The sequence below is a fragment of the Spermophilus citellus genome (genome assembly GCF_964194105.1).
Source record: "Spermophilus citellus genome assembly, chromosome: 15".
NCBI classification, from domain to species: Eukaryota; Metazoa; Chordata; class Mammalia; order Rodentia; family Sciuridae; genus Spermophilus; species Spermophilus citellus.
Window position 1 is genome coordinate 94,807,918 of NC_138195.1, and position 26,857 is coordinate 94,834,774.

At 52.1% G+C, this 26,857-nt stretch overlaps 1 protein-coding gene across 2 annotated transcripts in view; it reads left to right on the forward strand.

Moving 5' to 3' along the window:
* Nucleotides 1–26,857, forward strand: part of MGMT (O-6-methylguanine-DNA methyltransferase) — a 232,729-nt gene that overhangs the window by 166,369 nt on the left and 39,503 nt on the right. For both annotated transcript variants that reach the window (XM_081266970.1, XM_081266971.1), the window contains one exon: nucleotides 21,667–21,827. In XM_081266970.1, coding sequence (XP_081123096.1) covers nucleotides 21,667–21,827 — 161 coding nt within the window. The remainder of the gene's footprint in view (nucleotides 1–21,666; nucleotides 21,828–26,857) is intronic.

Here is a 26,857-nt window from a genome sequence, read left to right on the forward strand (position 1 = left end):
CAAGTGGTAACCTCTAAGAAGGTATGGCTCTTGGTTGGCAGTGTAATATCCTCTCAGCTCCCTGGGTTTGACTGTGAGGCTTCAAAAGGTTTTATCATCCAGGAAAACTGAATGAAGGAAAGAGAAATGCCTGTACTGCAATATTTTTGGATGATTCTTAAATTTTAAAACAATTTCTTAAAAAATTTATTTCTACTTTTGTATAGCAGTCTTGTGGGGGAGAGAACCAAGAAAATGACCAAGAGTGGGGAAAGGTTTCAGTTTACTTCTGTGATCAGAAGTCCGTTTCAGAGGGGTGGGGAGTGTGTGCATGGAGATGGGGGGCAGAGGTGGTGCTTGTAAAGAAACAGTCCCAAACCGGAACATGATGTCATCCCCTGCAATTGGGAAGAAAGGGCACTCCTGACTAGGAAGGTGTGCACAGAGTGGGATGCTGCCCATTCGCACCTTCTGTGATTAGCCTTGTTACCTTGTGTTCTTGTGTTTACATGACTTAAAACTTTGGCCACGAAGAGCCAGAGAGAAAATGTCCAAGTGAATATCAGACTTCCATGTACACAGCAGGTCTGAAGGTTGTGCAGGTATGAAAACCAGAGAACTTCTTCCTGACGTTGATCACATTTGAAACTGGTGCTTTCTTAATTCAGTCTGTTATTGACAGTAATATATTTTAACTCGAGAGCGTGTTCGCTTAGTGCATATTGACTCAGCTTGTTAAAGCATCCGCGCTACATGTGAACATTGGGTTTCCTGTCATGGTGACTTACGGCAGGAGGACAGCGGTGAGTGATTCCTGCCAGTCGAGGGCTTCCACTGGAACCCCACTTGAATGGTAATCATCTGCTCCTGTAATTGCTGTGGAAGAGGATAACCCTCTGGAGGTTTTGCATCTAATCATTTATTTATAAATCTGTAGATGGCAGTCTGCAGAAGACGCGTCGGGGTCAACTTTGTGCTCCAAACAGTTGCCTGATGTTTACACTTCACAGTGTATTTTTTTAACGGTACCTTCAGCCCCCATGATCACAAAAGGACCCCGGCTTGCTGGTGGCTGCTCAGAGCCGCATCCCATGGCCCAGACACTTCATTACCGGCACTCGGCAGAGGCCGGTCCCCTCTGTATTAGCTGAAATATGCATGTTTTTCCATCTCATTAATTCAGTCTACATACAATTAATTTTTGCCTATTAATAAACCCCTTGGTGTTAGTGACAGCTATCTAAACCACTTCACCTCATGTGGAAGGGGAAAGTGCTGCTGCCGTTCCCACCCCTCGCCTTCCGCGCTGGCTTTGTGTTGGGACAGAGGGTTTTGCAGTACGTCGAGCTTTGAGGAAATGTGAACTCTGGAGGATCTCCATGCAGCCTGGCTGGTGGGGAAGGTTCGATTCCTAGTCTGTGCCATCTAGATCTGGGATGCATGGGCGTGTGCAGAGCTGTCCTCGCTGTGGGAGTCTCGGGCCGTGGGAGGGTGGATGTGTTGGAGCCTTGCATGAGGGCAAGACGAGCTTGCTTCCACAGTCCTCCCCAACTGGGACACTCCTCAAAGGACATCTTTCCTGTGTCTTCCAGCTCATGGCTTTTAAAAGGAGTATCTTATTAAATCTGTGAATGCGAGTGGGTGACTCTGAGTGCTGCGGCAAGAGTCTCCGCGGGGCCTTGAGAGTGAAATGGAGCACCTCGGTATCCAGAGGCATCTGCCCCAGGCCAGCTGCCCAGGACTATGCCTGCTGCCACCCTGGGTAGATCTTGGCCACAGGAACCCTCTCACGGTGTGGCACCACCAGCAGGGGAGCTGCACAGTCCTTAGTATGTATACCTTAGCAGCTCCTGGGTTCCTTGCCTGGATCTGTAGACCTTATGGTTATAGCATGAGTCAGGAGGGAAGTCCACACACCAGGCTGCGAGGGGGTGCTGGAGCAACAGGATGCTTCCCCAGGGGCTCTGCGTCCTGCATGTGAAGCACAGGTCTGAGGCAGACCCAGGTAGCTGATGACATGGGAAGCCAGAGCAGGCCTGTGCTGCTGTAAGACTGATCACACAGGAACGTCTTCAAAATTTTCCATGAGGAGACCCAGTCAGTGTCTTTGGTCAGCGAAATTGGAAGCAGGTGACTGATGGTCAGATAAACATTCATTTTGCTGACTTTCAGATATGCCATGTATATAAAACTTATGAATTACGATGATTAGCAAGAACGGGTTAGCAGCTTTGATGAGAGCACGTAGGGGTGAGAGCACAGCAATTCACACCTGATTCCCAGGGTCAAGTATCAAGTCTTGCTGGAGCCCCCAGCTTCCTGCCTGGCCGGGGTCTGGCGCGCTCCCTTCAGCCAGCTGCAAAAGCCAGTCCTGGGTCTTACTCCCAGCCTCACGCCTGGAGTCTCCCTGGGATGGAGGCAGAGCTTGTCCCCCACAGCTCAGCAGGACCCCCAGGCCCTTCCCACTGAGACTCCTGCCTCACTCCACCAGTTGTGCCCCACCCAACCAAGTGGTGCACGCCAAGAATCCACAGACAGCTCTTGCAGGAGCGAGGAACTGGTGCTGGGTGTCCTCAGAGCCACCGGTGCCAGGGAAGGTGGGGTCTGAAGAGCTGTCCTTGCAGGAGGTCTGGCCACTCCCTGCCCTTGAGATGAGCACACACAGCTCAGAAGGGGAAGTCTCTGCTATTTTTGTGATGAATTATCTTCATGGACACATCTTTCTCAGCTCTGTTTCCACGTAATTGAATAAGAAATGTTTGTTTATATTTGTATCGATGTACTTCTGTGTTTAATTATTCTCCAGTTTTGAAGATTGACCCATGAACCTTTCCTTCCCCCTCGCCCCTCATTATTCTAAAGTTTGAGACGTGCACAGTGGCAGATGTGCTCAACAACCATCCTTCATCTATTTCATGCTACTTTTTAATGTCAATTATAAAGAAAATTACTCCTCTGGCTTCCGAAGTTTATTTAAATCTCTTCTGAAAGAATCGGCAGCTCTTCAGACTTAATGTCGAAAGCGGTGGAAGTAGACGTTGGGAGACAGACTGGTAGGTAGGTGGACAGGAGCACGTTTTTTAAAAAAGTAAAGAAAAAGTCAAGACGCCGAAACACCAGGGCTCTAGAGCTCTGTCAGCTTCCAGGTACCCTCAGGGAGAGTGGCAGGAAGTGTGCTGCCTGAGCAGGACGGGCCAGGAGGCTGTCCCCCTTGGTACCTGGGGAGGCTGCCTGTCCTGGCTGGTCTTTGTATTTGCCTGATTCTGGCGAGACCTTGTGAACAAGCGGTTCAAGACCAGAAGAGATGAGTGTGAAGCACAGGATGAAGGAGAACCAAGAGCCAGGTGAGGTGTCCCTCCATGTGGCCTCCAGGCTGAGCCAGGGTCCGTGCTCTGCTGTCTGTGGGCCATCCTCAGAAGGCAGCTCCGTAACAAGGGACTAGAGAGAGCTCTGGAGTAGAGCTCTGCCGCACTGTCCAGCCTGGGCGACGGCCACCCTTCCTCGCCGCCCGGGAGTGCATGCATCATGCTGCTGCCGGGCTCTTTTGAAAAAGCATTTGTTTCTTTTTGATCCTTTGTTTCTTAATGTTCAGCAGAATTACTCGATTCTGGTTCATGTATATTATTTCACTTTTTTCCGTAAAATATTTAATGGAATTGGCAAGCAGGGTACTTTGCAGTTTCCCAGGCTTAGCGGTGCAGCTTCAGACCCAGCACCCCCCTGTTCCTGGCTTGGTGTTTGGAAATAGGAGGAGCTGGTTCCTCTAGTCACGTAACAATTAACGAGAAGGTGAGGAGGGGGCCCTGAGCCCTGGAGAGGGTGGACGCTGTGCTCGATTGTGACTCGACCTCTTCATGTGTTAGAGAAGGCCCTGGAGCGGTGCAGTGGGTCCAGCAGCCGACACAGGCCCGCGCCCCGTCCCACGTCGCTGGTCTGCCTGCTTTTTAATCTGACAGGAGGGAGGAGGTCCCTGGCCTCCCCGTGGCCCTACTCATGGTGGTGCTCGGGTCCGTTGGAGGCTTAGTGGCGCCCCTCGCTCTGGCTGCTGTGCACATTCCGTGCCGCTGACCCGGTCGTCTCTGTGCCCAAGCTGCCATGTGAGATAAGGCGGCTGTGGAGCATGTGCATGGAGGGACCCTAAAACCAAGTCTCTAGACTCCTCCAGCTCGTACCACCCCCATGAGCACCTACAGAATCTTGGACTCGGGGTGGACTGAGGCTGAAACCATGGAAGTCCCCGTGTCCCTTGGATGTGGCTCAGCCTGCTCTTGGCTGTTTAGGTTTTGGTTTGTCTCATTTTGTCATTGCTGGGATAGAAGCAAGGGGCACTCTACCACTGAGCTCCATCCCCACCCTTTTATTTTTTTCCTTTAAGAAAGGACCTTATCTTCATCATAGCTGCCGTTCTGACTGGAGTGAGGTGAAATCTCAGAGTAGTTTTGATTTGCATTTCTCTGCTAGCGATGATGAACATTTTTCATGTATTTGTTGATTGCATATCATCTGAGAAGTGTCTGTTCAGGTCCTTGGCCCATTTATTGAGTGGGTTATTTGTGTTGTTTTTTTGGTGTTTAGCTTTTGAGTTTTTTATTTACCCTAGAGATTAGTGCTCTATCTGATGTGTAAGGAGTAAAAATTTGCTCCCAAGATGTAGGCTCCCTATTCACCTCACAGATTGTTTCTTTTGCCGAGAAGAAACGTTTTAGTTTGAGTCCATCCCATTTATTGATTCTTTATTTTAATTCTTGCACTATAGGAGTCTTATTAAGGAAGTTGGGGCGTAACCCACATGATGGAGATTAGGGCCTTTTTCTTCTGTTAGACTCTGGGTCTCTGGTTGTATTCCTAAGTCCTTGATCCATTTTGAGTTGAGTTTTGTGCATGGTGAGAGATAGGGGTTTAATTTCATTTTGCTGAATATGGATTTCCAATTTTCCCAGCACCATTTGTTGAAGAGGCTATCTTTTCTCCAATGCATGTTTTTGGCACCTTTGTCTAATAAAAGGTAACTGTGATTATGTGGGTTTGTCTCTGTGTCCTCTGTTCTGTACCATTGGTCTGCATGTCTGTTTTGGTGCCAATACCATGCTTTTTTTGTTACTATTGCTCTGTAGTATACTTTAAGGTCTGGTGACTTCAATTAGAATGGCAGCTATTCTGAAGACAAACAACATTAAGTGTTGGCGAGGATGTGGGGGAAAAGGTACACTCATACACTGCTGGTGGGACTGCAAATTAGTGCAGCCAATCTGGAAAGCACTATGGAGATTCCTTGGAAAACTGGGAATGGAACCACCATTTGACCCAGCTATCCCTTTCCTCAGTCTATACCCAAAGGACTTAAAAACAGCATACTACAGGGACACAGCCACATCAGTGTTTATAGCAGCACAATTCATAATAGCTAAACTTGGAACCAACCTAGATGCCCTTCAATAGGTGAATGGATAAAAAAAAATGTAGCATGTATGCACAATGGTATATTACTCAGCAATAAAAGAGAATAAAATCATGGAATTTGCAGGTAAATGGATGGAGTTAGAGAAGATAATGCTAAGTGAAGCTAGCCAATTCCAAAAAACCAAATGCTAAATGTTTTCTCTGATATAGGAGGCTGATTCATAGTGGAATAGGGAGAGAGAGCATGAGAGGAATAGTTGAACTCTAGATAGGGCAGAGGGGTGGGGAGGGTAAGGGAGGGGGCAGGGGGTTATAAATGGTGGTGGAACATGATGATCATTATTATCCAAAGTTCATGTATGAAGACATGAATTGGTGTGAATATACTTTGTGTTCAACCAGAGATATGAAAAATTGTGCTCTATATGTGTAATAAGAATTATAATGCATTTCACTGTCATATAAAAATAAAAAATTAAAATATAAAAAGAAAGGACTGGGGTTGTGGTCAGCGATAAAATGCTTGCCTAGCACGTGTGAGGCCCTGGGTTCGATCCTCAGCACCACCTAAAAATAAATAAATAAAATAAAGGTATTGTGTCAACTACAACTGAAATAGTACTTATTTTAAAAAAAAGAAAGAAAAAAGAAAGGACCTTGCTAAATTGCTGAGGCTGGCTTTGAACTTGAATCCTCCTGCCTCAGCCCCTCAGTCACCTGGATTACGGGCATGTGTCACCACACCCAACCTGTTTGACTTGCAGTAGTCACAGACTAAAGCTTCTGGTGGCTTATGTGGCACAGTTGTTGTGTTTGCTCAGCTGCTGGGGTTTGGTTGTTGTGCCTTTCAGAGAATGCATGGAGACGTTGACGGAAAACACTAAACATCTTTGAGGAAGTACATTAAGGTGACACAGAATGTCAAAATTGTCACTTCGCCCCTTGAAGTAGAGCTGTGGTCATTTTGAGTGTGGGTGTGTTAAGGTCTCTTTGTGCCCAGTTCCCCCCTTGAACTTTGCACGTCTTGACAACCCACCGGCCATCCTGAGCACATTGCAGGAGGCCCTGACTGCAGCTGCTATCTGTGGGGCCATCGTGTGGCCTGAGCCCGCGGAGGCCCAGCAGAGTGGGTAGAGAGATGGTCTTGAGGCTGCACACTGTGCCCCAAGGGCACCCTGGAGGGTGAGATTCGGCCATGTTTATAGGCTCCTGGGTGAATCCAGGGCTCAGGAGGATGGAGAGGGGTCCTATCAGGGGTGCTATGATATGGCAGAGGTCAGGATGGGAGACTGGTTTCAGGCACCCAGATTGGAGGAGAGAGAGGCACCTTGTAGGCCTGCAAAGGACGGAGAGGCCACACCTGCCAAGCCTGAGTCCAGGGTCAGGTGCCTGGGGCTCTGATGCTCGAGTGCACACGAGGAGTCAGAGAAGGATTGGGAGCAGGACAAGGACATCAGCCAAGCAGGATCTCTGGGCATGACTGAAGTGTGGAGCGGCCAGCTCCACGGCTCTGGTGGCTGTCCAAGCTGGCTTGGACGTCATGTGTGTGGCTGGGTAGGGAAGGGAGAGGAGCACCCTCAGTCACAAACAGTGAGAACTGTAGGGCTGTGTCTACAGCCAGGTGGAACCTGGGACCGGCCTCCCGTGTGGGTGATTGTCTCAAGTCAGCGGTGATGGCCAGCCTCCTGGCCTTCAGAATTGGGAGCTGTGAGGGACACCTGCATCTATCCCCAGCAGGTTCTCTATAGTGAGTGACACCCCAAATTGGAAGAGTCCCCGCAGAGCCTTGGCCGGGGAGCATTGGCAGGAGGAGGAGCAGAGGAGGGTTGAGAGGTCCGTGTGGTGGAGGCTGCTGAGACCAAGAGGACATCAGGTAGGCACATGGGGCTCGTTCGAGCTCTTAGGACGGTGCTCTTGAGGCTGTGGTTTTCCAGTAACACTGCAGAGGAGGGAGCAGAGGAGGCTGAACATGGGGAAGGGTGAGCAACCAGAGCCCGGCAGGCTGCAGAGCCGGGGCAGGGAGGACCCCAGAGTCCGTGTCACAGGGACACTGCAGAGGGAACACGGAGGCATGATGGGAGCGGGCCTCAGGTGCAGCTGAAGCGGGCTCCTGCCGGCCTGGTTCCTCCTGGTTTGTGGAGGGACCTGGATCTGGGAATGTGCTATTAACGTACTCTCTGGGTTAAAGGTGTTAGAGACCAGGTTTGGGAGGCCGCAGCAGCTCAGGTGCCGGGGCAAAGATGTGTGTTTTGGTCCCTACCCACTTTGTAGCCTGCGGCCTTGGAGAGTTGAGCCTTGATTTCCTCCACAAAGACAGGATCCAGATGCTTCCCCCACCTCCTGGGGATTGATGGGCGAGTGCAGGGTGCCTGGTCCCTGGGGGTGCTCGTCATTGCTGCAGTGGCTTGGATCTTCAGTGCCACCCACATGCAGAGTATAGAATTAGCAAAGGAGTTGAGTTAGGATTTGAGCAACATGTGGATCTGAATGTTTCAGGGGACACCCAGCACAGAGGCACTTGGGAATGACGGGAACAGCTGAGAGAGCTGGACACAGATATTTCCGGGCAAAGGAAGAGAGCTTGGGTCAGCATGAGTCCCTAGCAGGGCCCATAGCTGCCTCCTGCAGGACCTCCCACAGGCCAGACACCTGTCACAACTGCCCAGCTCATAGCTGTGTATGAATTCAAATGGGTGTGGCCAGTTTCCAATAACACTTGGTTTACAGACTCCGGTGGTTGGTGGGATTTGCTGACCGACCCTAGAGGCCATGGGGAGTCCTGCCTGGGGAGGAATGGGAGCCAGGCTATGGTTGAATGCCTGCTAGCCACGTAGTAGAACATGAGTGACAGCTGCCCTGCTGGCCTTGGGGTCAGGGGCCAGCTGGGGTCCTCAGAGAGCAGAAGGAGGAAGATGCTCTCAGAGCCCCTGACTTGATGGCTGCAGTCCATTCGCTGTCCCCAGTGTGGCAGTGGTACAGCGCCCCTGTAGACTGCTTCAGGTTGAGCACCGCTCTCAGAAGGGACCAGCAGGCAGGGAGCCTCACCCAGTCAGCTACCCAGAAATGGACCCATGGGCTCACAATGCAGTGTTGACATGTGGCCAAGAGGGTGTCACCTAGAGATTTTAATGTCTGGTGATTATTGTACACACAACTCCAACGTCTTCTGAGCCAGCATTAACAGACCTGGGGCCCCAGGAAGGGGGACAGACAGCTATGCAAACACACCCCTGGTCTTGGCCCCTCTCAGATGGAGTCTGTGTTTCCAGGGATCCGAATTCCGTGAGATTTGTAAAAGTTGTTTTCTTTGCAGTTAAATTCTTGAACATCTCACTGTTGTGAAGATAAAGTGCCAGGATGTTAATTTGCAGTTAAAAGCTACTGTGACATAAAAACTACCTTTTCTACATTTTTTTGTTCAACAAACTAGAAGTTTCTTGAGCATCTGAGTGTCCTTTCCTATTTGGAGAGGAGACTCTTGCTCACATGGTTTGAATGAATCAGGAGGCCAGTGGCCTGCAGCTCTCCCAGGGGATTGGATGACCCCATGTGGGGACGACCAACAGAGGACCCGCTGTGCTGGTGGGGGAAGGCCACGCACCAGGTGCCAGGGAATCAGAGCTGACCTGGGCCCCTGGATTGCCAGAGCCTCATCTCAGGTGGATCTTCCTGCCCTCTGCTCGCCTGGGGTGCCAGTGAGAGTTTCAAGTGCAACCAGGTGGAGTCTCAGAAACGCTGCTGGGCTCTAGGGTTTGTGCACAGGGCCTTTCCCTTTCCAAATGTCAGAACACCTGCAAATAAGTGCTGGGGGTTTCCTGGGAAGCCCTGAGGCCCCTCCCCTCTCCCCTGGGAGGCGGGAAAGCTGGTCCAGGCTTGAGGTCCACTAACAAGACCCTCACGCCTGAGGTGTGACCTCCTCCCAGAGGGCTGCACTAATTTTTGAAGAGAAGCACATAAAATTGGACTTTGCGACCCCCGTGGAGAGGGACTTGGCACTTCTGAAGGAGCTGAGTGCCCGCCCTGCCTCCCGGCTCTCTGGGCCCCTGTGTTTTTCCCAGGCGTCTCCCACCCTGTTCTCTCTTGCTTTGCATTTGGACATCACCAGCCCTTCCCCGGTGGAGTTCTGACTGGAAGGGCTGAGGGTGCAGCTGAACTCAGTCTATGCCCCTTTGGAAGGAAGACCAGGACGAGAGGGGAGGTGGCCGAGCCCTGAGGGAACCGTCTACCTGGTGGGAGCTCCTGATTCTTGGGGCCCAGGACAGCACCTGTGGGAAAGGAGTGAACCATGTTCTGTTTCTCGAGATCCAAGGGGGGAGGGGGAGATGGATTTCAATAATGTGAGCCTTACATTTTCTTCTGTAGTTAATGTTGTTTTATTACTCTCTATTCTTGCCAGAAAGTGCATTTTAAGTTTCAATTCAAAATTAAATATGACCTCAGTGTTTTAAAACACAGTTATATTAACTGTCCATTTAATAGTTACTTAAGATTTTTTGGCCATTAACCTGAAGTCGGTCTCCTCGTCAGATATAAAATGCAGTATTCTCAACTTTGCTGACCAACTGAGGTGTTCCAGCTGTGGCAGTCCAGGGAGAAGCCAGGGCTTCTTAGAAGGGAGCTGTGGAAATTGTTCCAGAGAAGTCGCAGTGCCCACGCCGTGTGCTCTGCTGACCTCTAAAAACTCTGCTGTTTGATAATAGGGAACAATATATTATTTATTTATTATAAGGCAGGTAATTTAGTGGCAGGATTACATATTAACGAGCACACCATGTAAGTCAATGGGACTGAACCCCACGGAGGTCAACCCTCATCTACTCCACGCCTTTTGGAAAGAAGTGGGGCAGTGTCTTCAGAACACTTAGTTATTATCTTAAAACTTAAATTGTGTACGCCATTGCTAAAATGAAAAACAATTTTTTTTCTGACTCTTAGGATGGCAGAGCTACCTGTAAGCTGGCGGAGGTCAACACTAAGCTGGACTGGGGTGGGTGTGTCTGGCCCCGTCGGTGGCAGAGGAAGCAGGCCTGCTTGGAGATGGAAGGGCAGTATTCAAGAACACTGTTCTCCACCAGAAGCTTCTTGTCTGGGGCCTCCTGCTGCTGCTTGCAGCCCAAGGAGAGGAGCACGAGGTCCCTGCTTCTCAGGGCTGCGTTGTCCTGGTCCCCCAGTTGTCCTCTGGTGCAGATGAGAAGGTGATGCCTACAGAGCAGGCACCAGACTCTCCCTGTGGCCTCTTGGCTCCTCCTGCCAACAGCTGAGTGGACTCCTTTGGAGGCTGGGAACCTGGAGGGGAGAGGGTGAGTGCAGCTGCTGGAATCCACTCCCGCTACACTCCTAGAAGGAAGAGGAGCTCGCAGTTTTGCCCTGAGCTGCGTTTCCCTTTGTTTCATCTCCTCATGCCGTTGGCCGCCTGGCACCAGGAGTGGGGAGCAGAGCAGACACAAAGGGAGCCCGTTCGTTTGTGTCTTCGAGTGTGCACCGTTTCCAGGCTTTCACTGTAGAGTCCATCAAAGTAAGCAAAACTGGAAGTGATGCCCATTCCCTGGGCTTCAGCAAACTCTGTTATTCCGCAGTCAGCTACAGAATCTGGAAAGGCAGAGAAATGCGGCTCTCATGTTTAAAGAGACCTGGTGGGTTGTTCTCCCTAGGGAATGGTTTTCAGCAAATTATTCATTGGAAAAATGAAATCTGAAATGCAGGTGGTGTTCGGTGCCCGTGCTGGGGTGAGTACCTTAACACCTGGCTTCTCGATTACTCATCCCTTCAGTGGGCAGGATCTGGCTCCAAAACCAAGCCAGAGAGGGCCCAGGGCTGAGATGGGTGGAGCCCTCTCCGGGGTAATTATTCCCTGGGAGCTCGCCTGGTATAGTCTGTAGGAGGGTTTGTGTTTAGCTGCTCTTTCAATCCCACCCCTGCCAGCTACAGCACGGCCCTCACTGCTGGCCTTCCAGGCTACATGGAGCAGTGTGGTGGCCTTAGTCACTCTGGGCCTGGCTCTGGAGGGTCCGCAGTGGGGAGGTGCCGGGCCTGGGCATTCAGGCCTTGACCTCTTACCTGGGCAAAGGAATGTTGCGTCATGTGGTCAGGTAACCAAGGTGTTTAAACCCAAGTATGACCTTCCTTCCAGGGCAAAGGGGCAGCTGTCTGGGGGCCTGAGACCCATGGTGTGAGCACCTAGTATCTGTCTGTCTCTCGACTGGCTACTCAGAATCCCATTGTCTTTGAACAGGAAGATAGAGGCCTAGAGCTCCCACCTGGTAGACGGCCTCAAGTAAAGGAAGAGACCCACATGCTGATGGAATGTGTGTCATCCAGAACAAAGCCCGGGGACGAAGGCTTTGAGTGAGGTGGGGTGACCGTTGGCCTCTATTTCTGAGAGATGTGCGGAGTGTCCTTTTCATGGAGGTGGTTCAGACTGCACTTCATCCCAGTCCTTGTCCCCTCCCTGAGGATGTGGTATCATCGCCCCAGCTCTGGACCTCGGGTTCTTCTGGGGCATGGGGATGCCCCCCTTGGGTTATGGGGAGGGTAAAGAGATGGCTTTAACTGTAGCCTTGTGCACATCAGGCCTCAGCAGCTACCTGAAGCCGCACACCAGTGTCTGCCTAGAGTTGTTTTCAATGCTGAGCTGGTGCTTGACTCTGTTTGGTGGACCCCACCTCTCCAGGGCGCTGCGTCAGGCAGAGGGGTATGACTAGATATTCTCCTGGGACTTCTGAAGCCCGTTGCTTTCCCTAGGCCTGAGCTGGCCAGTGTGGCTGGGAGAATCGGGATGTTAAATTGCATGGTCCTAAACCATCACCTCCCATCTAAGCAGCTGTCTGGGATTTTCCCGTGCTCACCTTGCTTGCTTTTTCTCGTAGCACGGGTCTGATGTAGAGAACAAGGGCGCACTCTCGCTTCAGCTCCATGGATGTCCTTGGGCAGGCCATTGACTGAAACTCACATCAACTTTTTCTTAGGGGTCCTTGCAAAACCTGTCAAGGCACAGAGCAGCAGGTAGCATGGGGTGCCTTTTGACTATTGTCCTGTCTCTGGGCAGATTTTCCTTATTTGGGCTTGTGGGGCAAGCAGTCTGATTCATCTCTCTTTGCTCAGCCTCCCGTGGCACCCCCCTCAGCAGGGCAGAGGATCTGGAGGTGTGAGGAGGGGAAACTGCAGAATGTGTGCAGGTTAGCCAGCTGGGAGAAGCCAGAAGGAGAGGGCGCAGAGGCAGGTGGTGCTGCCTAGAGTTAGCACAGAATATGCCAGCGGTCAATCAGATGCCCACTTGAACTACACGCCCAAACCCTACATGAGGCATTGGGAAACCCTGTCCACAGACGAGCCCAGAGATTCAGGCGCCTTGATTTCTAAGGTTGGGAAGGAGAATTGTTGAATAATGCAAAGTTACCTAGCCCCAAAGATCCCTCGGGAAATACGCATGCGTTTGAAAGCCCCAACAATTTGATGAGACTAGTGGAAGGACTCTTTAAAAGTATTTTTACAGATGTATAAGCATTTTATTCAAAAGAAGCTAAATTAAACCAGGAGAGAGGAAAGTACCTTTCATGTGCGTGTGCAACATTGAAAAGCCTCTTTGTTCGCTGCTCGGTGGTAGAAAGCAAAGGCAACACAGACATAAGGCTATTTGAACTCTTTATTTGCCACATTTACAATATTAATAACAGCGTTTCTAGAAGTTGTCACATCAAGTAAAAGATCTTCATTCCAGGCTGTCTTTGGGGGCCAAATTGAGACTGGATGCATGCGTTTAATAAATTGTAGTCTCAAGTAGTCATTTTTGTAAATAATTAGTTTCAGTGAAAGAATAAGTTAGCATATTGTATGCATCTAATGTTGCAAATGTACATACAGCAAACTTTGCTATTAATCAACAGTCGAGGACTGTGAGTGGGGTCTCATACATAATGAATTGTGCTTAAGCCTCATGGGTTTCTTGATAGAAAAATAAAAGAAAACACAAGTGTAGTCAGCTTTTGAATAAAATTTAACTAGATTGCTCTGCATCCTGTAATTGTTTTGGAATCATTAGGGACCTGATCGCTCATCTATAGTTTTGGGGTGTTTTTATCTTCATCTGTCAAATAGAAGAGACTTTTAATGATATGTTAAAGTGTTGGTAAAATACAATTATTCTTTTAATGATTTACATTTAGGTGTAAAAGTAAATAGGGCATTCTTAGGGCAGACTACTCTGCCAAGTATACTGTTTTAAATTCTTATAAAAGTAGGTTTTATTACTGCTGATGTATTTTTAAGAATCAATTATTTTTTTAAAGGAAAACAATATATAGTTCTTAGGGGGAGGAGTTTAAAATCTATGTAAAATTTTCTCAAATTTTTTGTGGGTGCCTTAAACTGTTGTTGTAAATTCCTTTATGGACTTGCTTAGGTCTGATGTTAATTTCAGCCTCAAATTTTGAGAGCTTGGGATGCTCATTAAAAATCGATATCCAGTTTGAGCAACACACCCATGGCCACCCAGAAAGTGAGCAAATTGGAACCTAACTATATTTTGAACTGCCTCTTCCCCTCCTGTCGTTAACCTTGGGACACAAGCCATTTGACGTGTGATAAGATTCATGTAGCATTCATGCCGGGGTGGGCTGGAGGGCACACAGGGCATACAGGCAGGCAGTGGTGTCTGTGTCCATCTTTGTCAGGGGTCACACAAGAAAGGCCCAGGGAGACACAGCTGACCTGATTGCCGGAATTCTTCACCAGCCCTGCTGCTGACTCAAGTTGAAACTCACCTTCCTGCCACACCTATGGGTATACCCCTGCCCAAATAGGGAATGGGCTACCTTCATTACTCACTCCCCATCTGGATGATGGGAAGTCTTCCCTTTGTAGTGGGCACATCTTCAAGATCAGGTGTTGTTAGCCAGGTTTCCATCCCTGTGACAAAACACCTGAGATAAACGGCTTGAAGGGAGGAAGGCCAGTTTGGGCCCCTGTTCCTGTTCATGGCTGCTCTGACTCTGTCTTGGGGCAGAAGCGCAGGCAGAGGCAGCTCCTTACCTCACGGTAGCCAGAAGGCAAAGAACAAGAGGCAGGGGTCTGGGTCCTAATACCTCTTCCAGGACACGCCCCCGTGACCTTCTCCCCTCCCACCAGGCCCATCTCCAAAAGCCTCCTCCACCTGCCAACAGCACCACAGGCTGGAGACCAGGCCTTCGACACCTGGGCCTCTGGGGACATTTCCGATCCAAACCATGGCAGGTAGTGGAGGTTAACCAATGAACTGGCCTCAGGTGACCGTGGGCAGTCTCGTCCCTGAGGGTGCAGAAGGCTGGTTGGGCCTGTCCTTTTCAGTGTGAGTGTAGGTGAACTGCTCTTCCTCCGCGTTTGCCCTTTCCTTCCTGTCAGAAGTCTCGTTCTTGGGGTGGGACTACAGCTCAGTGAGATAGGCTCCCAGGGGTCTTGGAGAGCAGAGCACAGTACGCCTCGTCCTCACCAGCAACCCCTCAGCAGGCGCTCAGGACCACGAGGCTCAGGTGCACCTTCTGTCAGCTCCTGCTCGCCCGCCTCCGTCTTAGAATGGACTGGCGGGCTCTGGGCGACCTTTCTGACCACTGGCATCTGCACTTCAGTTTTCCCTTTCCCTCTTCTGTTTCCTAAAGTAACTCTAGACGGTGCTGATGATTGCACAGACTGTGGAGCCTCTGTGGTGGTGTTGCCCAGACAGCTGCTGGCCACCAGGCCGTGCCACGGAGTTGTCACAGACACCATTTGTTCATCGGCTGCACAAGAAAGTCCTGTGGAAGGGGAGTTCTCTGGTGATCCCTGCCAGTCCCGAGGCCTTTGAAGGCCGAATGTCAACCATGTGTTCTGCTTTCACCCCCTGCATCGTCCTGGCAGCAGCTATGGGTGCCGAGGGAGGACCCGATGGAGTCGGCGTTCTCACCGGGAAGCCCATGCATAAACAGACCTACGTTGGGTTGTAATGAAGAGTGGAAAGCCTTTAGTCAGCCTTCCCTTTTTAAAGAAGTGATCTTTATTGTTAGCAGATAGCGTAGTTTGTTTCCCATCTCCAGTCCTACCCCTGGAAGGAGAGTGCCGGCGCCTTGACCAGAAGGTGTAATAACATGCAGGACAATCCATCAAACACGGGCAACCGCTGGAGACCTCCAAACTGGAGGTAATTGTGAGCTCGCCAGTGAGGCTGAGCAAGGGTCCCTGCACGACATCATGAAGTCACCTCTGCTCCCAGGCACCTGCCTGAGCCCATGAAGTCGGGGGCCCTGTCCTCAGTCCTGGAGGCCTGCTTGCTTGCTACGCCACGTTCTGAAGGCCACAGGAAGCCAGGTTTAGGTGGGCAGCCCAGCCAGGGAAGTGTCTCATCCAAGGGTGTCTGGTGAGCTGGGTCAGCCATAGCTGTGGGCTGTTGCTCCCACAAAGAGCTGAGACACCACCTCCATGTCCCCAAAAGCCTCCTTTATGCCTTGCTAAGGGACGCAGCCTGCATCTGCTCCTTTCCAGATTCCAGGGGAACTCGGGCGTGTGCAGCTTTTTTTTCCTTGGGTGACTCTCTGGTGTTGTGATTTACATTCCCAAACCATAAGGCAAAAATACCATCCTGTGAAGGGAGAGTTTGGAGGTGTTCTGAGTCACGGAAGAGACTGCTGTGCGCCCACAGTTCCTTCAGTCCTGAGTGGTCTCAGTCCTTCCTGTAGAAGAGATGATCAGATGTATCCTATAAAGAACTCTGGGCTTGTTTGCTGATGGCCAGTAGGATTTAAGACAAGTATGCTACATTGTAACGTGTTGGGGGAGGAGAGTTCATCAAGAAGTAGGCCTTTTACCTTGCCACTGGGAACCCCTGATCTGCATGCTCCGGTCTGCCGCCAAGCTCTCGTGTTTATAGTATTGGGTACATCTGTGACTTGCAAAGAGGTGAGACGGGTGTCAGGAGTGTGGCTTCTCCCCTGTGTCGCACCTGGCACAAGCCGGTGCTGGACAGCACTGGTCCCCAAGCAAGGCTTCTGAGGGGTGCACTGTCCTGGCCTCGGCGCCCCTGGCTATGCACGTCCGTGGAGGAGAGCCAGCATCAGTGTCTCTGGCTCCGCCCACTGGGGCCATCTCATTTGAACTTGGTTAAATCACCCCCAGCCTCCCACTTCTCTGGGCATGATGCTGTCCCTCTTCCTTCAGGTTCTGATGGTGCCAGTGTCTTCAAATGCAGGTTTCATGCCAGGGGGGAGAGGAGGGCAAGATGGCTTCCCTGGTGACACCTGTGCTCCTGGTGGAGTTGTGCCACAGCTTTAGCCACTCATCTGGGGTCAAGCAGAGGCAGTTTCTGTAGCCCAAGTCAGAGATGCAGTGCACCTTGGGACATGCTCTCGGGGCGCCCAGCAGGGGCCCGGGCCTTCTCGCAGGCCGCAGCCCACACAACTTCATGTGGGGCGCGCTCTGCACTGGAATGGATGCCAGGATCTTCCACCGATGACAGTGTACTGTGGTCCTGTTTGTTTATAAGGAACTCTGAACAGCCATTGGCATTTTTTGAAGAAATCCTTGGAACAGGATATGTGCAACCCCAGCCTTGCTGTGTGAAAGTCCCTGGTTTGTCATCGTCCTACCAACATCAGCCCAAGGAATCTTACCAGCTGGTTTAAAGCAAAAGGGTCCCAGTGCCCTGATCTTGGCCTCAGGATTATTCTGTGGGTGACAGGTGACCCTGGAAGAGGCCCAGGGCGATGCAACTGCTATGCTCTCATGGGGGGAGTCTCCTGCGACGCTGGTGTCCCAGCTGGGTCCTGACCCAGTATCCGTGGGGGTGTCTTGGGCTGCCACAGTGCTCTGCCGGAGGCGTGGCCTGGCCCCAGCCGCTTGCTTCTCAGTGCCAGGAAGACTTGATGTCGAGCGCGGCCGGGGAGCCTGCCGTTATTGCCGTTTCAGGGTTCGTCAGGGCAGGGGAGGCTACAGAAACTCCTCCATCGTAACAGCGGCGGCCAGCAGAACTGTCACACTGCAGTTCTTCCTGGGACCAGCCAGGCGAGGTTGGAGGAGAGGGCAGGGCAGGCGAATAAATTTTGTTTTATTATAGAAATGGAAATTTGTGTCGTGGCTTTAAAAATCTGGTTTTATGTGTGTGTTTAATGCCATTCATTTTAAATGTAGTCTCATAAATCCTTGCTTCAGAATCAAAGCTGTTTAATTACATTTCACCCATGACTAGTTATCTAATGCCAATAGAGAAAGAGTTAAAAAGGGAACTACAGAGTAAATCAGAGGTGAGATCTTTAGCACAAGCATAAAAAATCAATTTAAGATGAATTTTACTACTATAAAAATTCTTCACATATCCTTTTAAGAGCGGGAAATGCTGGAAGCCCAGCTCCACTTCAGTTCCCTGGGCGAGGCGGAGGAAGGCACCCCGTGTGGGCAGGCCAGGAGGCGATGCGTGCTGGGTGCCCAGGGCACCTGTGCTGAAGGACTGGTACCTCTGGAGGTGTGCCAAGTGCTTGGGGGGCAGAAGCCCCTGCCCCTCACTTAGAATGTCCCCTCCCCGAGGGGGATGCTGGCTTCTCCGAGCCGCCCCTGTGAGGGCCAAGCAGACCCTGGAGTCCTAAAGACCAACCTGGAGCTCTTGCGGAAGAGGTGCCAGGTCCAGGTGGTCTGGCACAGGGTGTTGTGGCGGGCCTGTCCCTCTGGTGCCCTCAGTTGAGGGTTGCTGCACAAGGGCATCACTTCCTGTCTAAGCATTAACCCCGAGGCGACCGCTGGCTATCGGCTCTTGGCTCTGGACGGAGCTCCGGCGGGCCCCAGTGAACACCGTCCTGCTCCCTGGGTTTAGAGCTGTCCCTGGGCCTCAGGATGGCAGAGCACATCTCGTGGTTCTCCATCCTTCCTGTTAGTCCTCTTCAGTGCACGGCTTATTTGGTGAGTGAGAAACAGCAAGAATATCCTAAGATTGAATAATGATTCCGCCAAGCACAGGGCAGATTTCTCCTTTCCACGGTCAGACGTGGCTAGTAGGGAGAGAAAGTGGGCCGTGAGAGGACGGCGCCTCCCTCCAGGAGCCCTCTGAGAGGCCTGTTCTCTGCCTGCGGAGAGAGCCCCGCCTCCCTCGGGGCCTCTTGGTGCCTGGGCCTGCGGAGGCTTCCCAGGCGGCCATTCAGGCCGAGAGAGCAGCCTGTGTGTCAGGCCCTGCGTCGTCTGGGTCTGTTCCACGTGGTGCTGTGTCAACAGGATCAGAGTCTCGGTCCTGACACGTGTCCCCGTGGTCTGTCCCTGCGTGGCCTGCCGGCGAGCTCCTGTCTCCTTTCTCCGTTGGAGCCTCGGCTCCTTCCTGACCTGCCAGTGTCTGCAGGCTTAGACGGCCTCTCCAGTAGCAGTGTGGACCCTGTGCATCCCCCCGTCAGTGCAGTTCATCTCAAGGCCTGGGAGAGGTTAAATACCACCAGGGCCCCTTCTCAGACTCCAGCATGGCCTGCTGCCTCCCGCCATGGCCCTGCAGGACCCAGGCCGACAGTGCCAGCAGAGCAAGGAACCCCACAGGGTTTCCCTCCTCCAAAGCAGGAGCTGGCACAGCTCTGCAGGGGCTCACCCGCAATGGGGACAGACTCTGCTTCCCACAGCGCCCCTGAACTTGGCCACACAGGCACCCTGTAGGAGTACAGCATAGCCTTGGAAACCCTGGGATGTCCTTAGGCCCAGGTTGGCCCCTTTGATGGTCCTGTATCGAAGGTGTGAATGTCCCAGGAGGAACGCAGAAGTGTCTTTCATTGGTGTGTCATCCATCAGCCCGCCCAGCCTGCCTTCTCCAACAAAGGATCCCGTGGGAGAGCGCATGCATGCATGCGCACACGCCCCACTCCTCTGCCTCTGCTGCAGCTGTGAGGTAGTCAGCCTTTGTAACCAGAGGGAAGTCGGTGGCTGCCCCTTGCCTCACAGTGTACCCTTGACTACAGATTTGCACAAGTGTGGTTCCCCCAGGGACTAACCTGCGGGAGCCACCGGAGCTGGCAGCGTGAGGCAGTGCTCCGAGAGTTCTGCAAATTCTCCAATCTGGCCTCCCACCTGCCTGAGCGCAAGGGAGCTGCTGGTCCCTGGCAGCCTGGGCTGTGGCCTAGATGCCGGCATTGAAGATGAGCCCCATCCAGGCAGCACCCACGTGGCAGCTGGGTTACCAACCCCTCCACCACAGGCCTCTTCCAGAGCTCTGGATCAGCCTCATTCTTACTGCTGTAGCCCTGCTGGGGCAGCTAGGGCCTCTTGGCTTCTGGCAGGTACATTCCCCTGTTTAGGGACCCCATATTTCTGCTACAAGGATAACGCAACTCAAACAGATAAAACAAAACCAAAGCAAAACGGAACAAAAAAATCGTATCAATTTTCCTATTTTTTTGAAATGTATATTCGTGGTCTATCTCTATCTCTTCCTCAGGGCCGAACAACTTCAAACCTTGAGCCAACCATTTTTCCCAGTTTGCCTGAGAAAGTTCTAGGGATAGGCAGCTTGAAACAAAAACAAATCAAAACAAGAACACATTGTTTTTTGAAATGGTCACCCATTCTCTCGCCTTCCCTCAGAGGCAAGCAATTTTACTTACCTCCGAGCTTCAGGCGTTCCCCGCACAGGCCACCGAATGCCGCAGTCTGGCTGGGCACAAAATAACCGAGCCGCCACATAACCTTGTAGGTTCAAAACAGGAACTCCTTTATTCTTCACACTCCCGAGAACACCACGCCACGCATGCGGCCTTCTCCCAGGACACACCACACACCAACCAGAAATCCCTCCTCTGGCACTTCCCCAACCAACTCGAACTCCCCAAGAATCCCTGCGAGAACTCCAAAGTAACAGGTGGACAGCAGGGGTCTAATATACAATTGAATACACAGCTTAACATAACCATCATCATCTCAATGGCTTGCTGGTGTCACCTCTCAACCAGCTGTGGCCCTCAACAGTGACTGGCATGCAAAATTTGTGTCCACCTTTCCATGACTCATTATTCCTCCTGCCCACACCCTGAGATCAGCCATGCATAAGCCCTTTCTCCTCTTTGTTGAGACTTTTGCCCCCCAGGGTGGCCTCCTGGTTCCTCTTCTCCATCCATCTCCTCTGCCATCCCAACTCGGGCAGACACAGCCAGACCTGTGCTCCCAGGCACTTCAGCCCCGCCGGTCATGCCTGTGCTGGGCCATGTTTCCAGTGAACGGAGGCCCCCTGCTTCACGGGGATGCTCAGAGGATGGAGAGAAGACAAGATGGTCTGATGATGGAAGCTCACACTCCAGGCCTCTCAGGACCCAAGGTGCCGCAGGAGCTCGGGAAGGATGCCGGGAAGCATCCCGCAGGGACGTCAAGGAGGCTCTGTCCCGCTTCCCACAAGAGCCTCAGAAGCTGTGCTACCTGCAGAGGAGAGTAGAAAAGCTGTGCCCGCCAGGCCTGGGAAGGGTCTGGAAGCTTGCGCCTGTCCAAGGCTGGACAGGCGGAAAGTCATCCAAGACATCAGGCCCAGTGCCGCTGCTTCATGGGGTGGGTCCTGAGCAGCTGGAATAAAACCGGATCTGCCTACAGCTCCAGGGCCCAGGATCGGAAAGAAAACCACCTGCCAACAGGTGGAAGGTGAGCAGTGGGTTCTGTGAGGGGCCAGACCAAGAGGCAGAGGAGGAGTGTCCATGCAGACACAGCCAGGGAGCAGTCTGATTAACCCCAAAATGTTTGGGGTTCAAATTCAGGACATCAAAGGGCAGGGAGATGGTGACCAGGAAGAATGAGCAGGAAGACTTGAGAAGGAACCAGGAGACGCCCTGGGTGTAGAAGCCACAGTGCTGTCATCGAAGCGCCAGGCCCACCAGCAACTCCCCTGAGGATCAGTGCTCTGGAACCTGGGAATGCCAAATGGAGTGGGCACATGAGTCAAAATATCCTCCTGCTGTTGGGGTCCAGAGTAGGTTGGGGGACATGTGTGCTATAGCTGATGTTGCCGTTTCTGGAGAATATGTTTGATGATGGCTACTTGATACTTTTGTGGCTGTTGCCTTAGAAAGAGCACACTCTCGCCCCGTGACTGGTGCACATGGCTCCTGCTCTGGTGTATCTGTGCCTCCTGCCCGTAGACCTTTGGAGCTCACACATGGGCCCTCAGTGTCCTAAGCCAGGAGGTGGCGGGGTGTGGGGGGGTGACCCAACGTCTTCCTGCTCGGCTCCTGCTGGGCAGCTGGTAGGACACAGATGTTCCTCCAGCTAGACACAGCGGCCATTCACTCTTCCCACGTGTGGAGGCAGGGCCCAGAAGTTTACTAAGCCCCGTGGTCCCTTTTGCAGCCCTGCGGAGGCCCCAGCAGCTCCTGAGGTTGTCAGCGGTCCAGAGGGAACATCGGAGCCCCTGATGCGGTGCGCAGCCTGGCTGGACGCCTATTTCCACAAGCCCCTAGCCATCGAAGGGCTCCCTCTGCCTGCTCTGCACCATCCCGTGTTCCAGAAAGGTTGGTACCTGCGCCTGATTCGGTGACTATCATGATGTCACAGCTTGCTGACCACACCAACTCGCTGTTTTCACATTATCTCCACCCAGGTGGCATATGGCCAGGCTGCAGGACAAGAGCTTGTGGTCTCCACCCATTCCAAGTGGCTGTGTTAGTTTTGGCACGTGGTCACATAATTCTTGGCAAGAGCCATGAAAATGATGCATGCAGATCAACTCTCACTGGCTGAAAGGTTTAAACAGGAACACATCTGAATGGCAGTAAAGTTTTCAATAAGCTTATTGTTAACTTAAACTCTTTGCCTGCCAACAGCCTGAAAATGAGACTCATACGTGGGCAATTAGCCACTTTCACAAACTCAGTGACAGCTACATCAGAGAGCGCAGCTGCATTGTATCTTCTCAGATAAACTTTAATTCCTTAAACTTAGTACATTCGACGGGTTCTTAAGCATGAATTGAGAACTTGATGCTTCAGTGCAGTGTGCTTTATAAAGACACTTCAGTGTCTTCAGTGGCCTAAAAATGTCTTGCCAGACGTTTTTTTTAAAGCTTTTATTGGTCTCCTCAGCACAGAAGTTAATTATAGCAGCTAACATTCTAGACACATACCAAAAATTTATTTTGGATAATGATTTTTATAAATAATCATCACAGTGTAAATGAATATCTGCTCAGATGTCTGTGTGTAGATATACACACATCCTTAAGGAAATAAACTACCCTGAGATTTTAGATATGGTGATTTTAAAGCAATCTTGAATTTCAAAGTGGTTCTAAGTACAATTAAAGGTATTCTAATTGCTGTCTGATTTTTCAGCACCAGTGGACTTGAAATTGGTGTTATTTCTAGGGAACCTGGTATAGAAGAAGCTCCTGAGTTGGGGCTGATCCCAGGTTCAGTGATGTGGTCAGGCAAGGGAATGGACAAAGCCGCGAGCGTGTTTTGTACAAGATGAACGGAAGCTGCATCTGAAATGCTCGGGTTCCTCATTGTCCATATCCTGCAGAACTACCTCCAGGTGTTTCTCAGAGCTCCCGAATTTCTAACCGTGGGTCTCTGGGATGGGGTGAGGCTCGGTAGGACACGGTGCACATCCGAAGCCCTCCACCATCCCCCCGTGAGGCGCTGAGGGAACGGTGCTTCCCGGCCCCCTGCCCCGTCCTGCCTGCTCTGCCCCGCCCCACCTCCCGTCCAGCTCCGTGAGCCGTGGGCTGCAGTGATCGTGTGGGTGACCCAGCCTGTTGAGCACCTCCAACCACCGGGGTGGGCTAGGGATGTTACTGTAGTGCAAGGAAGTGAGAGATGGGTTTGTCTCCTAGGGAGAGATGTGGGGGCCTCAGAGCAAGGCACTCAGGCGCACTGTCAACACAGGAGAGCCACAGAGCTAGTCGGGGAACTTTCCTTCCCTCAGTCTACCCATGAGACAGCTGAGGTCTGAGGTCTTGAAACAGAAACTTGTCGTATAAAGCAGGTAAGAAAGTGTCTGTCTAATCTCACAAGGGGACAAGCACGTAAAATCCTAAACCTCACCTAAGCTTTGTTGTGTAACTTAGAAATGTCGAGGCTAAAGTTGCGAGAACTCATTAGTTTTTCATGAGCCAGACAGTGATACTGGCACAGAGTGGGACCCTACTGGCCTTGTCCCACCAGTGTCCAGAGAGTAGGGCCATGCCAGACCTGGAGAAGGAGCCCAGTGAGCCACTGACAATGAATCCAGGCCAGAGGTGACTGGCAGAGGAGTGATATTGGAATAATCAGAGGTCCCCCACCTGCCTCAGCCTTCTTACCCACTCTGAGGCCCCACTGCAGTGTTAGCTGGCCCCAGATCTGGGGACCTGCCTCTGGGACTCCTCACACAGCTCCAGGAGGCCATGCCTGCCCCTCCTGCCTGGCTCTGGAGTCCACCCCAGGCCCCCACACTGGCTGTGTCCTATGCAGCAGCTCGTGGTGGGTCTTGGTGACCACAAAGTCCTGTAGTAGCCTTGGAGAGGATGAAACCATCTGCTACCCCAGCCCTGCAGAGCAGGCAGGCACCTCAGTGTTGTGGTCAGCAGAGTCTCAGTACCCTTCTTTCTCTCAGTGCCTGGGGACTTGGAAGGCAGTGCAGACCAGCATGTTCACCTCCCTAACAGGGTCCCCTGCTCCAGGTCCCCTCAACAGTGGTTGCTGCTGAGGCTGGGACTTGGCATATTTCTGCATGTGAAACCTGGGGTTTTTTTTTTTTCTTGTTCTTTTTTTATTTCATTCTTTTGATTTAGTGCAGTCACTTCCTCCTGCACAGGGCCCAGGTATGCAGATTTTCCAGTTTCAAAAAGTGGAGCTGGTGGTTGGTGGTGGTGGCAGCATCTGACTGCTGGCACAGAACTGCCGGGCAGACCCCCACCCCCAGCTGCCCGGCCTCAGCGCAGGGTGCTCCACAGCAGCTTGCGTCTGCTAACGCTAGTGAAGGAGGGAAAGTCTTGGGACAGGGGTACCTCAGCATCCCCTGGAAGCTGTGGGTTCACGGAAATTGATCCTCTTTGCAGACTACAAGGAATGGGTTCCTTTTCATTTGAGAAATGTCTTCTGGACTGTTCTATTTCCTGTGCCTGTTTTGAATGTATCTAACATATTTTGTGTTGTGGGGTTTTTTTTTTTTTCTTTTCAGTCATATCTTACATTTAGGCCAGTTCTATCCTTTTCAAAAAGCGGTTTGTAACGAGCCGGCCCTGAGTGCCAGCACACTTGCCTTTTTTGCTAATGCCCTGGCTTGTAAGTCTGCCACTGCTCCATGCCAGGCTCACATTCTTCTGGGCACCCACACACCTGTGCTGCTGTGGCGCTTCCCCTGGCTCCAGGGCCTCCTCTCCTTCCCAGGATCCTTCCAAGATGTGGATGTGCTGCTCTTGATTTGTTTTTAAGGCTAGCCACAAAAATAGAATGTTGAACCACATAAAATTGTTGTTTTGTGATCAAAAGTTATCCAACAGTGGACATTTTATTTAGTTCAGGTCATTATTTTTGGAGAATTTCTGAAGTTTAATTAGTTGCAGGCCAACTATTGGGTTGTTTGTATGTTAAGGACAACAGACCACCCTTCCTGACCAGGAGTCTGCAGTGGGCCATGGCCTCGTTCCAAGTTGGATAGTGGGCTGCTCCTGAGAGGGGGGGATGGCTCCTGAGGAAATCCTGGTGTCCTGTTGCAGGAGCAAGGCCCAGGCATCCAGAGCAGGGCCATGGCATGGTGGACCCAGCAGGTGCCCCAGGCTTTCTCACAGGCAGCTGTCAACAGCCCGGTTCTGAGTTTTACTTTAAAGTGCGGGTTTTCCCTTTAAATGGGATGCTCAACGCTGTCCTGACCCCTTCACCACAGCTGTTGGCTTGTAGCTGTGAAACCAGGGGCACAGAGCAGCAAAGCCTTGCTTCCCCCACTCTGGCTGCAAGTGAGCCTGGTGACTCCTGCACTGAGCTGAGGGTAGGACCCACACCCCCGCGTGTGCATCTGCGCAGAACACCTCGTTTCAGAAGCGCCCCCCAAGAAGGCCTGCCCGAGTCACGGGAAAGGCCTTTCAGGTTGAGTTGATTTCCCACCGAGTCCTGGAAGACTGCCTGGCTCCTTGTGCCTCCAGGGGGGTCCCTGAGCCTTCTGAAAGGCAGATGATGGGGCAGCCATCTCCCTGGCCCTCGTCAGAGCAGCCCTTAAAAGCTCCACTTTGGGGACCCAAGCAAGGGCTGCACCCCTAGCCACCTGTTGCCCGCACCTGCAGCGCTCACATCCTGGCTGTCACTCATGGAGGGGAAGCGTAGCCCTGACAGGCCCCACCTGGGCCAGGTGGCCCCTCAAGCCTCCACTGACATGTGGGCCATTGTGTTCCGGCAGTGTGCTGTGTGGGTCACACGTCCACCTGTGCTCGCACCGGTGCCTTCCACCTTCAGGCACTTTGCTGTTTACAGCCTGAACTGTAAACAACGGTGTGATGGGATGGTCAGCAAGAGAGTGCGTCTCGGGGTCTGCTGGAGAACGTCACCCTCACCCTGTCCTGCCACGTCTTAAACAAGAACGTCGAAATTGCTGACCTTGCCGAGATACTACCTGGTGGAGCCAGAAGGTTCCGAAGCCTCCTTCCAGTGCACTTATTGATTAGAACAAGCTAACAACACTGCACGTGGGAAGGAAACAGCTGCTGGAAATGTAATTCCGTCAACCTCAGAGCTGCTGGGTTCCTTTCCAGGGACAGCAGACATGGAAATCTGAGGCCAGTGTCTGGAAAGGTGAGTATGAAAGACCCCACCCACAGCCAGTCCCCAGGCATGCCCATCAGCAGCAGAGGCCACAGCCAGGAGCAGCCACCATCCTGGAGAGGAGGACCCAGCACATTTCTGTGTCTAGAGCAGGATGGGAGAGAGATGGTGAAAGGGCAGCAGTGGTCAGGGATGAGCGGGGAGGGTCCACAGCGTGTGGACCTGAAGGTGACCGAGGTAGACAGCAGCCATCATCTTCATCAGGGATGATCACTGGCACCCTGCTCCAAGGAGCACATCCCCTGTGGACAGGAGACCAGGGCCACTGCACTGGCTTCCTCTTCCGAGCTGCGTGGCAGGGCTCACCACTTCCTCCGTCAGGCTCTGTGGGCACACAGGCCTCCTTCCTGAGGGCCAGCCCAGGAGCCCTGCTTCCCAGGGAAGAGGCTCTCTGGTGGTCTAGTCCTTCTCCTGGCTAGCTGTCCGGCTTGCACTTGAACGTCCCTGTTATTTCCAGACCCTCAGCAGGATGCGGAGGTTAGATTAGTTTCCAAATGCAGAACCTGAAGGAGGAGAGTCTCTCTAGGCTGGGGCCTCCCAGCCTGCACAGGAAACATGGCTTCCCTGGGAGCTCCCCACAGGGCCCCCGAAGGCTGCTGGCTCTCCTGGTTTGCCCTGCTTTGTCCACACAGGGCTGGCCCTGGGGATGGCCGGCCTGGCTAGCCAGTGATGACTGATGCCCTCCTTCCTGGCTACTTGCTGGCACATGGGTGAACTTGGGGCCACGTCCTAGCCTGTCACTGGTA